At 43.2% G+C, this 15,131-nt stretch overlaps 2 protein-coding genes across 2 annotated transcripts; both read left to right on the forward strand.

Moving 5' to 3' along the window:
* Nucleotides 1-3,369: 3,369 nt before the first annotated feature.
* On the forward strand, nt 3,370-7,256 carry LOC143880126 (uncharacterized). The gene is made up of 2 exons (XM_077383249.1): nt 3,370-6,501; nt 6,626-7,256. The coding sequence occupies exons 1-2, from the start codon at nt 3,370-3,372 to the stop codon at nt 6,632-6,634; spliced, it is 3,141 nt and encodes a 1,046-aa protein (XP_077239364.1). The 3' UTR covers nt 6,635-7,256.
* On the forward strand, nt 6,733-11,494 carry LOC143880804 (uncharacterized). The gene is made up of 8 exons (XM_077384118.1): nt 6,733-6,910; nt 7,364-7,488; nt 7,552-7,620; nt 8,200-8,658; nt 8,776-9,295; nt 9,482-9,682; nt 9,923-10,176; nt 11,312-11,494. Exons 1-8 carry the CDS (start codon nt 6,733-6,735, stop codon nt 11,492-11,494), a joined length of 1,989 nt encoding a protein of 662 aa, XP_077240233.1.
* Nucleotides 11,495-15,131: the final 3,637 nt, after the last annotated feature.

Here is a 15,131-nt window from a genome sequence, read left to right on the forward strand (position 1 = left end):
CACAGGCTGGCGACTCTGCTGGGGAGTTCTTGAAACATTGCCTAACTCTATAAAAATGCCATTTTTACTAACTTTGGAGAAATTTGAGTTAAAATCATTTTAATTGGGAACTCTATCGTTAGAATCCAGGGGCACCAGACAGGTGCGTAATTAAAACGAGGGATTCACACACTATACATCATGCATTATCATATTTTGTTATTTATTTCATTGTTTTTCCTTCTTGGCTCCACGGGATAGATTCGATGCGTACCCGACTGGGATGTCTTCACCCTGATGGTACTGTTGAATCTATTTCCAAGCTATGCGCCAGCGCTGCAGCCGTAAACACTCGGTGCACTTGTGTTTACAGCAGCCGATGAGCAATGAAGCATACTATGTATAACACTCGGTGCACTTGAGTTATACATATTAAGTATGGTTCATACGCATAGTACCCATTAGATTGAGTCCGGAGCCCTACTTTGTTTTATATATTATGTATGTACGTACTGACTTAGTAAAATCCAACTAGGAAGTACCCGTGTTTATATATGTATATTGCATTCATATGGGGTTGAACATGTGTTGCTCACACATGTGGAGCCTAGAGTTAGGAACTTTGTCCCATTAGTAGACTAGGGTAGCTCATTTTATATGGCTACAACACGGTCCCAGTACACTCATCAGTCTGTCTTGAGTCGAGACTTCCTTGACTCCGCTAGATTAGAATTAGGGCTGGTGCCCCTGGTTAGGATATGTGTGTGTATATATATATATATATATATATATATACTGATTATATGTATTAGGGTTCTCCTCTTAGTTAGAGTTCCTTATTCTTTTCAATTGGTTATATCTATTCTTTATTCAGATCTAGATCTAGTCAGTGGCTTTTGCTTGCCATTACCTTGGCCATGATCTGTCATTCGATCTGTTATTTATAGGATTTGACCCGTTGTCATATGTTCTCACCTTCGGTCGGTCCTTCATTTGGTCACCTTTGTTTGGTAACCATAATTCGAGCTTGTCTTACCACCATTATTCGTACATCTTTGATTGAGCCGTGGGGATCCCTTGTGTAGCCGTTATGCTGCCGAATTTTATCTAGTATATGTTGAGCATGGCCGCTATTTCTTAGAGTTAGGAAAACCATGAGACTTTCTTGTCTAGCGTCGTCATGCTGCCGAATTTTGCCCAGGATATTTTGAGCATGACAGCTATCCTTTAGAATTAGTTAAACCATGAGTTTACCTTATCTTGACTCTCTTGTCTAGCCGTTATGCTGCTGAATTTTTCGCAAAATATTTTTGAGCATGGCTGCTATTCTTAAGAGTCAGTTTACCTTGTTTCGATTCCCGTGCATAGCCTCGATTAGCTTAAAGCCCGTTCCTAGTGAAAAGCTTCTGGTTTGATCAGTCGTGTTTGCATCCCCTTCAGTTCCACTAGGTTAGTGGCCTGTACAGGTCATTCTCGTGGTCACAATTTATTGGCCACCCTTTGGTTACGTATCCATTCTTTGGTTGTATCGTAAATTCATCTTATGTATATATTACTCAGTAGGATTAGATCCTTGTTTGTCTGCTCGTGGTGTCTTAGATCTGGTTGATGGCTTGTCTGCTGTCTTTATGACCACGGTCTATCATTTTTCATCGTATTGATCGAATAGTCGTTGGTATCCATCATCAGATTTAGATCTGGTCTATGACCTACTTCTGTCATTTTGTGGCCATGGTCTACCTCTCTGATTTGCTGATCATCCTTGATCAGTGATGAAAAATTCTGTGTCATCAATTTTATCCTTCCCATGTGATTAATCATTAAATTTATCCTTGTCATTTATTTATACCAGGTTATCTTTGTTTTCTAATAATCTTATCCTATCTCTATGTTAGGTTTAATCATGTCGAATAGCGTATTGAAGGATTGGATTAGTGATCTTACCAAAGCTCTCCCGCGTGAGTGTGAAAGGAGCATGATTGATCGATTTATAAGCACGTTCAATCATTTGAGCATATCCGATGTGAATTGGAAATTTCTCCAAGCAGCTGCAAAATTCTGGGATCCCACCCTTCATGTTTTTCGATTTGGTTCTTTCGAATTCTGTCCAATCTTTGAAGACTGGTGCGCTCTGTTAGAAATCCCACCTGAAGGACTTTGGATTCGACCTTCAAGTATGGACTCCCATTCCCTCTTCTGTGAGCTATTCAAAAATGATACTGTTGATGCTCTACCTTGTTTCAAGGGCACATACGTGGAAGTTTATGATCTCATTAAACTTTTTTCCAAGAACATTGACCCTGCTAACTCTCATTTTCATACTTGTCGGCGTAACGCTTTAATCTTTGGAGTTCTTGCACGTCATGTCATTCGTGGAGACTCCCGTGCCGCCCCGTTGGCTTTGCTTGGTGTGGTAGACCAAATTAGCAAAGGAAGGAATCCTGTTCCTTTTATGCTGGCAGAAACCTTTTCTGGACTAGACCGTATTGATCATCAAAAGGTTCAGAATAGTTTCTATGGGTGTGTCAAATTATTATACGTATGGCTTTGTGAAAAACTCACTATCCTCCAGCCAAAAGGCCGCGACAAGTACACCCTGAAAAATTTCCCGTCCTGGCAACCAATGGCCAACCAACCGCAATCCATTGATGAGTGGTATAATTGGTTACAGCACGTGGAGAAAAGTCAGTTTTGTTGTGTGAGTCATCCGTGTTTACACGTTATCACCAGCACTTACCCATATCCATTTGTGTATCTCATGGGTCTAGAAAAGTCAACCTTTTATGCACCAATCCGTTTACTTCATCAGATCACGGGACGCCCATGTCCTCCCGGAAATGTAACACCTCCTCCTTGCGAAAAGTTATCTCCTGATCTCATCAATACCATTGTGGCTGCTTGGAGAAACAAGGTCGTAGAGAAGAGATTTGCCTTAACATCTAAGGTCCGATGTGGGGAGTTGCCGGGAAAGCTCGTGGGCAAGAGAGCTCGGATCGAAGAGCTGTGAAGATTCATTTTCATGAAATTGTCATTTTAATTTCTTCAAATTTCATTGTAAATGGTTACTTTCATCCAATTGTTAACAAAGACTAATGTTTTGATTGTAACTACATTTTGACTATTGATCAATGGAATAGCATTTATGTATTTCTCTTATCTTATTTGGTACAGAATACTTTATCTCAATGCTTATCGTTTTAATGTAGTATGTTAATTTCCAATTCAGGGTTCTAAAATCGAGCAAACATCGCTCCCTCAGGTGTCAGTCAACCTGCGTGGTCTAGACAGTCAACCACGTCTAGACTCATTCGTCAATTCGAACCGCTAACCTTACCTGAACAATCTGCATCCTCTTTATCTGAATCATCTGAATCCCTAGAATCTGTCCAAATGGCTGAACCCAATGATGCGCTAACTAAAATTCAAGAGATGATGGTGAATCTTACCCGGGATATGGCCTTTATGAAAGAGGAGATGGCCCAAATGAAAGCCCAGTCTAATGAAAAGGTCTCTACTTCTAGAGCGCCTGCGGTTCAACCCCCTCCCGGTATACCGGCAAATCCGAGCCCTGCAAATTTGAACCACCCTTTCATTTCACCAGTAGACGTCGACCTAGAAGAAGGGCAGTACGCTGCAGAATATTGCATTCCAAATGTGGCCCAGTATAATAAGGAAAAACAGGTAGCTGATCAATTGGAGAAGCTGACAAAAGAAATGGAAAGCTTGAAGCATCAAGGCCCAAAGCAGTTCGATATATCTGAGCTGATAATGTCTCCGGGAGTCACCTTGCCCCCTAAATTCAAAACCCCCGATTATGACAAATATGATGGGACTGGATGTCCCCGGAATCATATGAGGTGGTTTATTGAGATGTCGCAGCAGTGTGGGCTATCTCCTGAGCAAATGGCCAGGGTCTTTCCAATGTCTCTTACTGGGGTGGCGAAGAAGTGGTTTCTGCGTCGTAAACCTGAAGAGGTGCAGACCTTACAAAGCATCTCCAACAAATTTGTAGAGCAGTTTTCTATGGAAGAAGGGATAGAGGTTACCAAGAGGGATCTCAAACAGTTAAAGCAAGGTCCTCTGGAGACCTTTACCTTTTTCATCCGTCGTTGGCGTCGAAAGTCTGCCCAGCTGAGCGAGAGGCTATCAGAAGAAGATCAGATCAAGTTGGTGATCAAGGGTTTGTCGCCGCAGTATTTTCATTTTATGTCCCCTCAGCATTACACCGATTTTGACCATCTGATTAAGACTGGGACGAGGACTGAGGATGCAATAGCTAAGGGTCTGAGGGCCAGACTTCCATCAGACATCAAGGAAGGAAAGAGACCCGTGGTCGTACAGAAAGAAGTTGACCACGTAAACCATGTTCGCCCAGCGGCCAGGACTGTAACAGAGGTGGCGAGACCAGCGCCAGCCCCGGTAGAGCAGAAACCTCAGAGGCACTTTGATCCCTTACCATACCCTTTACCTCTGATTCTGAAAAAATTGATAAGGGATAAGAAAATCAGACTACCTGATATTAGGCCAGTACCTAACCCGTTACCCCCATATTGGAGAGCGGACCAGTATTGTGAATACCACAGAAATTCGGGTCACCTCACTGAAAGATGTCTGGCCTTAAAGCATGCGCTCCAGACTATGTTAGAGAACGGAAAGCTTGAGGTGGAAAGGCCCAATGTAACGCGGAATCCCCTTCCCAATCATCGTGCAATTCCTCCTCCTGTAGCGAATGCCATTTTTGTCGAGGAGCCGGTTCTTGATCCGTCGATTCTCATTTGCGCAATCACTCCTGATGAACCTTATATTCTAAGATTTGATCCTGAAGAGATCGAGGAGATGGAAAGGGAAAAGTCTTATGACCTCTGGAGGGGGAGCACCAGTTTGGCAGAGACATCCTCTCCATGCGTCCTTCGATGTGAGGATGTTGAGGCAGAAAAGGAAACGCCTTATGTTCTAAGGATGAGTGATTTTGAAGAAGAGGAGGCAATTGAAGCTCCGTATGTTCTGAGAATGGATGCAGATGATTTGCTTCTGTTAGAAGATCAGTGTGACGAGCTTCGTCACGTTACCAGGGGTGGCCGTGTGTTCAAGCCCGCGGAATTGAGAGCAGAAAACCCTGCAGAAGCAGTGAGAGCAGCCGAGAATCAGGGGCAGAATAGGCCGAGTGCAGATGAGGAAGAAGATAATTTGTTGAAGCAGCTGAAAAAGACCCAGGCAAACGTTTCTATTTGGGGTCTACTTATGTCTTCGTCTAAGCACAGGAAGGTTGTACTCAAGGAGTTGAATGCTGCTCAGGTGCCAACTGAGATCACTCCCGATGAGTTGGTAAGCCTAGTCGCTGTAACTAGGACTTCCAAGGTAATATCTTTCACAGACGATGATTTACCTCCTGAAGGGAGTGACCATGCTCGTTCACTCAAAATTACCGTGATCTGCAACAAGAAAAGGGTACCCGAAGTACTGGTCGACAATGGGTCCGCTCTGAATATCTGTCCTCTGAGTACTGCTGCGACTTTGGGCTTTGGACCTGGAGATTTTATCCCCTCAGAGCAGGGTATATTAGCATATGATGGCACCCGGCGAGATGTCATCGGAACCCTGGCCACTGAAATTCAGATTGGGGGAGAAGACTTTGACATCGAATTTCAAGTATTGGACATTAAAGCTTCTTTCTTGCTGTTATTGGGTCGACCTTGGCTGCATAAGGTCGGAGTTATCCCTTCTACCCTTCATCAAAAGTTGAAGTTTGTTCATAACAACAGGGTAGTGACTGTGAAGGGTGATCCAGATTTAGAAATTGGACAAATTTCGCAGGAGCTCGTAGTTGGGAAGGAAGCCGATGTCAGTTTGACAGGGTTTTCTCTGGAGGTGTCGGTTATATCCATGAAAGAAGCCATGGGCGAAGAAGTTTTCTTTTTGACTAGCACCAACTCGAATGTGGTCAGGATGATCCGTAAACAGGGTTATATTCCAGGCGCAGGGCTGGGCAAATATCATCAAGGCCCTACTGAGTGGCCTGTGTTCAGAACTTTCAATGGTCTCTTTGGCCTGGGATATGAGCCGACCAAGCAGGAGGTCAAGGAAATGAAAAGATACATGCTGAAATGGGCCGAGTGCCGCCGCCGGGGTTTAGAATTGCCTATGGGGCCAATCAGTCTGATCAGAAATGGCATTTTCAGAAAAGAGGGGGCAGATTTTCCATTTTGCGGGTTTGCTGAGCCGTGGGCTGATGATGTGACAGGGCAGAGGTTTCCAGGTTTCGAAATTTTCTTTAACCTAGAGTTATCAGAAGCGCCAATGAGTGCGCAGATTACTGAGGCAGCACCGAAAACTGATTGGGCCGATGTTTTAGAGCCGGGCTGTCTGAATGGCATGTTTCAGATTGAATATCCAGTGGCAGCAGTGGTTGGCAGTGAGACCGAAGCGTCAGAGGTGGCAGTGATAGGCAGAGATGCATTCATTCTGAACCCCGCAGAGTTAATCACCCCAGCCGAGGGACCCTTGACCAACTGGACCTCCCAGGTTTTACCTCGAGTAGTCTTTCAGTATAGTCCCGTTTCCTCAAAAGAGTCAGTAGTCTCTAAGTATACGTCTACTTCCCAGTCTGATATTGAGTTTGTTTATTCTAACGATTCTTTTGATGCAGGTACTGTAGAAGTTGGATCTGGTTTCGGAGTCGGTGACAAGTCTCTTTCTAATAAGGTCGAGTCCAAGAGTACTTTAGATGATGAGTTTATTTCTTCAACTGCACATATGCCAGAGTTGGCTGAGTTCAATGTTGAGTTGTCTGTTGAGTCTGTGAATACATCGTTAGAGTCCAATACAATGCCTGCTGTGGGCTATTCCATTCTTGATGTAACCAATACTATGAATGAAATGAAAGACTCTTTTACATACATTCCTGTCTCTGTTTCTCCTGTTTCCATTTCAAGTACTGATTCTGCTCTTAAAACTGATAATATTAATAATGATAATCAATATTCCCCCTCTGATGAGGATGCCGACGAAACTCCCCTTGAAATCAAACATATGATTCAACAAGAGGAGAGTCGCCGAGCAAGACCGCTTGAAGAGGAAATTGAAACCGTAAATGTTGGTGACGAAACCTTAATTCGGGAAATACGAATTGGCAAAACTTTATCTCCCGAAGAGCGTGAGGAATTAATCACTTTACTTAAGGAGTTCAAGGAGGTTTTTGCTTGGTCTTATGATGACATGCCGGGATTGAGCGAAGACATTGTCCAGCATCGGTTGCCTTTAATCCCTGGCGCGAAGCCAAAAAAGCAAAAACTCCGAAAACTTAAAACAGAATGGGAGTTAAAAGTTCATGATGAAATTAAAAAGCTATTGGAAGTAAAATTCATTCAAGTTGTTGAATATCCAGAATGGCTAGCGAATATAGTGCCGGTGCCCAAAAAGGACGGAAAGGTCAGGATGTGTGTGGACTTCAGGGACCTCAACAAGGCGAGTCCGAAGGACGATTTCCCGCTTCCGAACATTGATCTTCTGGTGGACAATACAGCTGGTCATGCTCTGTTATCTTTTATGGATGGGTTTTCGGGATACAATCAGATTAAGATGGCGCCGGAGGATATGATCAAGACAGCGTTTACTACTCAGTGGGGAACTTACTGTTACAGAGTAATGCCTTTTGGGTTGAAGAATGCGGGCGCTACTTATCAGAGAGCTGCAACTGCTCTTCTTCATGATATGATCCACAAAGAAGTCGAAGTCTATGTAGATGATATGATCGTCAAGGGAAAGACTCGGCCGGAGCATACTGTCTCTTTAAGAAAATTCTTTGAAAGAATCAGACAGTATCAGCTTCGTCTGAACCCTAGCAAGTGTGTATTCGGGGTTACTTCAGGAAAGCTACTGGGATTCATGGTGAGCGAAAGGGGAATTGAAGTAGATCCTCAGAAAATCAAAGCGATTCAGGAGATGGAACCGCCGAAGACCGAAAAGCAGATCCGAGGTTTTCTCGGAAAAGTTCAGTATCTGAGACGGTTTATAGCTCATCTAACTATGACCTGTGAGCCTATTTTCAAGCTTCTAAAGAAGAATTCATCGAAGAAATGGACCGAAGAATGCCAGGTCGCTTTTGAAAAAATCAAGCAGTGTTTGTCCTTACCTCCTGTTTTATCTCCTGTCATCCTGGGTCAGCCATTGTTGTTGTATTTATCCATCACGGATACAGCGATGGGTTGTATGCTTGCTCAGCAAGATTCAGGGTCTAAGAAGGAAAGGCCTGTATACTACATCAGCAAGAAGATGCTAGAATACGAGGTGAAGTATACAATCTTAGAGAAGACCTGTCTAGCATTAGTTTGGGCAACTCAGAGGCTCAGACATTATTTGTTATCAAGCAAGGTACTTCTGCTTTCACGGATGGATCCGTTGAAGTACTTGTTTGAGAAGCCTGCTCTTACGGGAAGGACCGCAAGGTGGTTATTATTGTTATCTGAGTTCGACATTACTTATGTCACTCAAAAATCTGTTAAAGGGCGGGTCATCGCAGAGCATTTAGCTGATTCCCCTGTGGAAGAGAGCGCATTCCTGAAGGCTGAATTTCCTGATGAAGAGATTATGGATATTGAAGAAGATACCCCAAATACCAGATGGACAATGTACTTTGATGGTGCAGTCAACAACCAGGGTCAGGGAATAGGAGCAGTACTCGTATCCCCTAAGAAGGAGTATATTCCTATATCTATCAAGTTGCAGTTTGAGTGCACCAACAACATGGCCGAGTATGAAGCTTGTATTGCCGGACTGGAGGCAGCCTTAGCTTTGCAGATTCAAGACATTGATGTGTTTGGAGATTCCATCTTGATCATTTACCAGACTAATGGAAAATGGAAGACTCGGGAAGATAGATTGATCCCGTATAATGCATATCTCGAATCTTTGGTCCAGAAGTTCAGGAGTATTACATTTACTCACTTGTACAGAACAAAGAATCATTTTGCTGATGCTTTGGCTACACTGGCTTCTATGTTAGACATTTCAGCAACAATGGAGGTCCAGCCACTTACAGTGCGACTGCAATGGGAGCCAGCACATGTGACCGTTATTGAAATAGCAGCTAGGTGTCCAGATGGAAAGCCCTGGTATACAGACATCAGGAATCTCATATCCGGTGAAGGGCATCCACCTGGGGCTTCTGGGAAAGAGCGCAAAACCCTTCAGAAATTAGCTGCCAATTTTGTTATTTGTGGTGGTCAGTTATATCGCAGATCTTTTGATGGGATCCAGCTTTTGTGTGTCGATGAAGACAAAGCAGTTGAGCTTATCGAGCAGACCCATGAGGGAGTTTGTGGACCTCATATGAATGGGAAAATGTTGTCAAGAAAGATTTTGAGACTTGGATTCTATTGGCCCACAATGGAAGCAGACTGCTTCGCATTTGTGAAGAAATGCCATAAGTGTCAAGTCTATGCTAATCTTATTCATGTACCTCCTTCGGAGTTGCACTCCATGACTTCTCCATGGCCGTTTTCAGTATGGGGAATTGACATAATTGGGAAGGTTCATCCAAAGTCTTCGAGCGGGCATGAATACATTTTGGTCGCAATTGATTACTTTACGAAATGGATTGAAGCCGCTTCGTATGCTTCCATTACTTCGAATACAGTCGCAAAGTTCATCCGTGCTAACATTATTTGCAGATATGGAGTACCTCATGAGTTAATCTCGGATAATGGTTCTCACTTCAAGAAGGAAGTAGCGCACTTGTGTGTAGAGTTTAAAATAAAGCATCACAAGTCGTCTCCTTATAGGCCGCAGACGAATGGAGCCGTTGAAGCAGCAAACAAGAACATCAAGGTAATCATCAGTAAGATGACAGAGACTTACAAAGACTGGTCAAACAAGCTTCCTTATGCTTTGTGGGCTTACAGGACGTCGATCAGATCTTCTACAGGTGTCACTCCGTATTCTTTAGTGTATGGAATGGAAGCAGTTTTGCCTGTTGAACTTAGAATTCCATCTCTAAGAGTGATGATAGAGGCAAGCTTGCCGGAATCTGAATGGGTGAAGGCCAGGCATCAGGAGCTGCAGATGATAGATGAGAAGAGGCTACGAGCTCTGTATCATATCCAGGGGTATCAAAGGCGGATTGAAAGGGCGTTCAATAAGAAGGTTCGCGTCCGAGATTTGAAACCAGGGGATCTTGTCTTGAAGTCCTATAGGGCACCGGTATTTGATCCGAGAGGGAAGTTTCGTCCAAATTGGTCTGGTCCTTATATTGTCGATGAAGTCCTGCCGGGAAAAGCCGTAAGACTCCTCAATGAAAATGGAGAAAAATTAACAGAACCTACAAACCTGGATCAGTTAAAGAAATATTACGCCTAAAAACACTAGAGGGCCATCTTTGGACGACTTGAGCTTTTTAAGCCAATAGCCCAGATTTCAAAAATGAAAACCGTTTTTGCTAAACTCCTTTGAGCCAAAAGCAAAACCTCCTTATCAAACTTAAACCAGGGGCATCTTTTATGACTTTCGTCATAAAAGATATTAACCTCGAACTACGCGGGACCTGATTCCCATTTTCTTTGGGGATACGTAGGCAGTCTGGATAGTCCAGATTCGGTCTAATTGCTCAAAACTTACCAAATGTTAGCCTGTTTGAACCCAGGCCTACCTAAAAGTCCTTCTGGTGTTATTGGCCCAGGTTTGTAAAAAAAAAAAAAAAAAAAAAAAAAAAAAAAAAAAAAAAAAAAGAAAAGAAAAAAAAAAGGGAAAGAATGATGGAGTCTTGGACCCGCTAGACTGAAAACCCGCAAGGGCGGTCTAGGCAAAAGTTAGGGTCATTCACCCGCTAAGTTGAAAACCCGAAAGGGCGGCTTAGGCAAAAATCAGGGTGCTGAGCCTGCTGGATGGAAAAAAGCTGCAAGGGCAGACAGTCCAGGCAAAAATTAAGGCGTGCGGTCCGCTGAATCAAAACCCTAAAAGGGGCAATTCAGTATGGCAGGGATTTCACGAAAGGGGGGGCTTTCGAAAGCCGATTGTGCTTCCGTTTTGGGCATTACTTCAGAGTCTGAGTAAGCGCCAGCATAATTTCTTCTGATACTTCTTCAAGTTAACGTGGTTAAAACTAAGTAATCCAAAGGAGGTAGTAACCATGACTGAAATACCGAAGAGAGGAATGAAACACTTTTAGATACGGTATTCAAAGGATCCTAAGAGCGGTAGACTGTTACCACCTTAAACATTTATCAAATTAAGAAGCAGATTCAGTCTCTTTTAGAGTCTATGTTGCGCATTTATCAAAGTTTTCGTCTGTCATCTGTCAAAGTCTCGTTTATCGTGTGTCAAAATCTTTCATTGTCAGGTCAAAGTCAGGTCTTTAAGGTCAAGTTTAGCCTTTACTTCTCTTGAGGCTGGGGCGATAAACTTTAAAAGCAAGAAGTTGCATCTCCTGCGGAAAGAGCCGAACAGAGCAGAGTTCAGAAGGGGCAATTTTTCAAGTTTACTCGGAATGTTATCACGAAGTGCAGGAGGAAGAATGCTTTGAGCAGAACCCATTTTCCTGTATTTGCAAAAGCTTTGTAGCCTCAGGCATTTCTTTGAAATGAAAGCCTTTAGTTGAACCCTTGCGTTTGGCTCTCTTTTGAATCTTGTAATGGAAATAAAATCATACTAGGGGCATCTTTTATGACTTGGTTTCCCAAGTCATAAAAGACGTCGAACAAAACTTTAGGGTTAAGATGGCTATTCTTGTCAAATAAAGATAAGAGAAGCTCGAACATCCCTTTTCGAGCTAGGCTCCTTGATCAGTTTCTTCAGAAAAATCCAATCCTCGTTGGAATTTAAAATTGAGTTTTGCATTTTTCAAAATATAGGCAGAGTTTTGGTTTATTTGTTTAAAGGGGCCAATGCTCGCGAGATTTCGTCAAATGCCTTTGAGTTATACCTGTGGTAAAGGTTATGATTTCCAGATCTATTCCAGTTGTGCTATGTTTTAACTATCTTTCCTTCTCTCTGACCTCTGGGAGGTTAAGTTAGGAGCGACCTGATCGTCATTTTCAGAATAAAAAGCTTGAGATATCATCCTCTCCGGTATTGATAGTTTGAGTCTTCTCAAACATTCTCTATCCGTTTTGTATCCGGTATTGAAAGTTTGAGTCTTCTCAAACATTCTCTACCCGTTTTATCATCCTCTCCGGTATTGATAGTTTGAGTCTTCTCAAATAATCTTTACCCGTTTTGAATGATCTGGCTCTCGATTCCAGGATAAAAACTCGATGTATCCGGTATTGATAGTTTGAGTCTTCTCAAACATTCTCTACCCGTTTTGTATCCGGTATTGAAAGTTTGAGCCTTCTTAAACATTCTTTACCCGTTTTGTATCCGGTATTGATAGTTTGAGTCTTCTCAAACATTCTCTACCCGTTTTATAATCCGGTATCGAAAATTTGAGTCTTCTCAAATAATCTTTACCCGTTTTGAATGATCTGGCTCTCGATTCCAGGATAAAAACTCGATGTATCCGGTATTGATAGTTTGAGTCTTCTCAAACATTCTCTACCCGTTTTGTAATCCGGTATTGATAGTTTGAGTCTTCTCAAACATTCTCTACCCGTTTTATAATCCGGTATCGAAAATTTGAGTCTTCTCAAATAATCTTTACCCGTTTTGAATGATCTGGCTCTCGATTCCAGGATAAAAACTCGATGTATCCGGTATTGATAGTTTGAGTCTTCTCAAACCTTCTCTACCCGTCTTGTATTCCGGTATTGAAAGTTTGAGTCTTCTCAAACATTCTTTACCCGTTTTGTAATCCGGTATTGAAAGTTTGAGTCTTCTCAAACATTCTTTACCCGTTTTGAAATCCGGTATTGAAAATTTGAGTCTTCTCAAATATTCTCTACCCGTCTTGTAATCCGGTATTGATAGTTTGAGTTTTCTCCAACGTTCTCTACCCGTCTTGTATTCCGTATTGATAATTTGAGTCTTTTCAAATATTTTCCACTCGTCTTGTATTCCGGTATTGATAGTTTGAGTTTTCTCCAACGTTCTCTGCCCGTCTTGTAGTCCGGAATTGAAAGTTTGAGTTTTCTCAAAATACTTCTTTACCCGTTTTGGTAATTTCATAATCCGGTTTTGAGTCTTCTCAAGTATTCTTTACTCGTTTTTAGCACTCGATAATTAGCCAAGTGATTCTTGGTTTAAATTGTCAATCAAAATCTTCATTCTTCCATGCAAGCACCGAGTTAAGAGTCGGTGAGAGGTTATCTCCCTTTTGTTTTCAGTCTTAGAGTCTCGTAGTGTTATTCTGTTGTTTCACCCTTGTGAATATCATTTTAAAATCAAAACCCAAAAGCTTGCTTTTTCTTATTTTCGGGCCGGCCAAAATGTGTTGTCTTGTCAGCTTTGCCATTCGTGTGACAAGCACACTCTGCCAAAGAGGGGCATCTGTAGACACCCCATTTTGACCGTGCCCTGCACCCCCTTGTTTTGTGCATAACCTTTTCAAATCAGTGTGTGTGGACCCCAAATCACGCCCTAGGCTAGCTCAGGGTCCCACCAGGGCCCCTGTAAAGTTTCGTCGAGATCTGTGCACGTTTACCTAGCAAACAAGCTAAGGCAGTGTCGTGGGACAAGTTCAGAAGGGTGGTGATTTAGCCAGAAAAGGGGTACGCAGAAGCCTAGAAAACCAGTTCAAATATTTCGTAATGGGCTGTCCGGGGAGATATAGGGGTATGCAGATTAGTGTACAACTTAATTGAGGGGTACATTATCCAGAAGCTGGGCATTTCTGTAAATAAGAAAAAGATTCCTTTCTTCTCTTGCAAGTAATCATTAGACCCTAATCTAGCTTAAGGGAGGTTAATGGTTATGATTAGTTGGGAGAGCATCTTAGGAAGCTTCCTTGGAAGCTTCCTAGTTGGTTATGCCTCCTTTGATCCCAACCCTTGAACAAAAAGGCAATTTGGAGGGTTGGGATCAAAAGAGAGAAGATATTTTGCAAAAATTCCCCTCCCCTGTTTCCTACCTGGACCACTAACCCTATATAGAAAAATACCAAAATATATGGATGGGGGCTGCCCATGGAACAGCAGGGCTTTGAAAAATATCATTTCTATTTTCTCACCCTGGCCACTCCCCTTGCTGTGTGAAAAAAAGGTCATTGAATGCATTAGAGGGGTGTCCATGAAGGAGGGGGGGGGTATAATTTTTGATGGTCTTATAAGAGACCATCGAATTAGGGCAAAAGGAGGATTTTCTTTTGCTGGTTTTCTTTCTCTCGTTCAAAACCGAGAAGAGAGAAAGAGAAAGTGAGAGAGGAAGAAGAAGGAGAGGGAGGAATCCGGCCACCCTTGCCGGAAACCCACCACCTCAATACCCTTTTTCCCCTAAAAATCCAAGCTCCACCCCCGATCCAACCTCTCGCCGGCCGGCCATATCTACAAACCCTTTTCCTTTTTACCTAAAACCCAACCACCATCCCTCAAGCTCCACCGGCCAAGCCACCATCCCCCTTTTCGCCGGCCAACCTCCATTAAATCCACCTTCTTCCCCTCTGCATCTTCTTCCTTTCCCACTTCAAAACCCATTCTCCTCCATCTCTTCTCCAACCGACCGCCACCTCCACCTCCGGCAAACCCCACCGGAACCCAGCCGGACACCATTAAACCCGGCTAACCACCACCCACCGCCTATCTCTCCATCCCAAACCCCATTCCATTTCCGACCCAAACCCACTCCTTCCATCTCCACCACCACCGCTACCCTCCACCACTACCACAGCCACCTCCAAACCCCTATTTCTCCTAAATCCATTTCTCCACCTCAATCACCACCACCATCTTCCACCTCCATTAAAACCCACTTCAAAATCCCCATAGAAACCCATTTCTTCTGATTTCACCATCCCCACCACTGGTAGCCAAGAATCCGAACCTCCCCATTTTCTTCACTTGATTTCTCATCTCTACCATTTTACACCTCAATCCAGCCATAGATCCACCCATCTCCACCCCATTCTGGTCACTACGTCCGGTCACTCCCCCGAAATTCGACCATCCTAACCAAATACCCTTTTCCGAACCCTCTTCAAACCCCATCTGGATCTTGTAATCTGATCCGGATTTCACAAACCCTTCACCTCCTTTCATCTCTGCCACAATTGGCCGCTAATTACCACGTCC

The sequence above is a fragment of the Tasmannia lanceolata genome, unplaced genomic scaffold (assembly GCF_043159265.1).
Source record: "Tasmannia lanceolata isolate RefF3 unplaced genomic scaffold, GAP_Taslan_0.1 ptg000001l, whole genome shotgun sequence".
NCBI classification, from domain to species: Eukaryota; Viridiplantae; Streptophyta; class Magnoliopsida; order Canellales; family Winteraceae; genus Tasmannia; species Tasmannia lanceolata.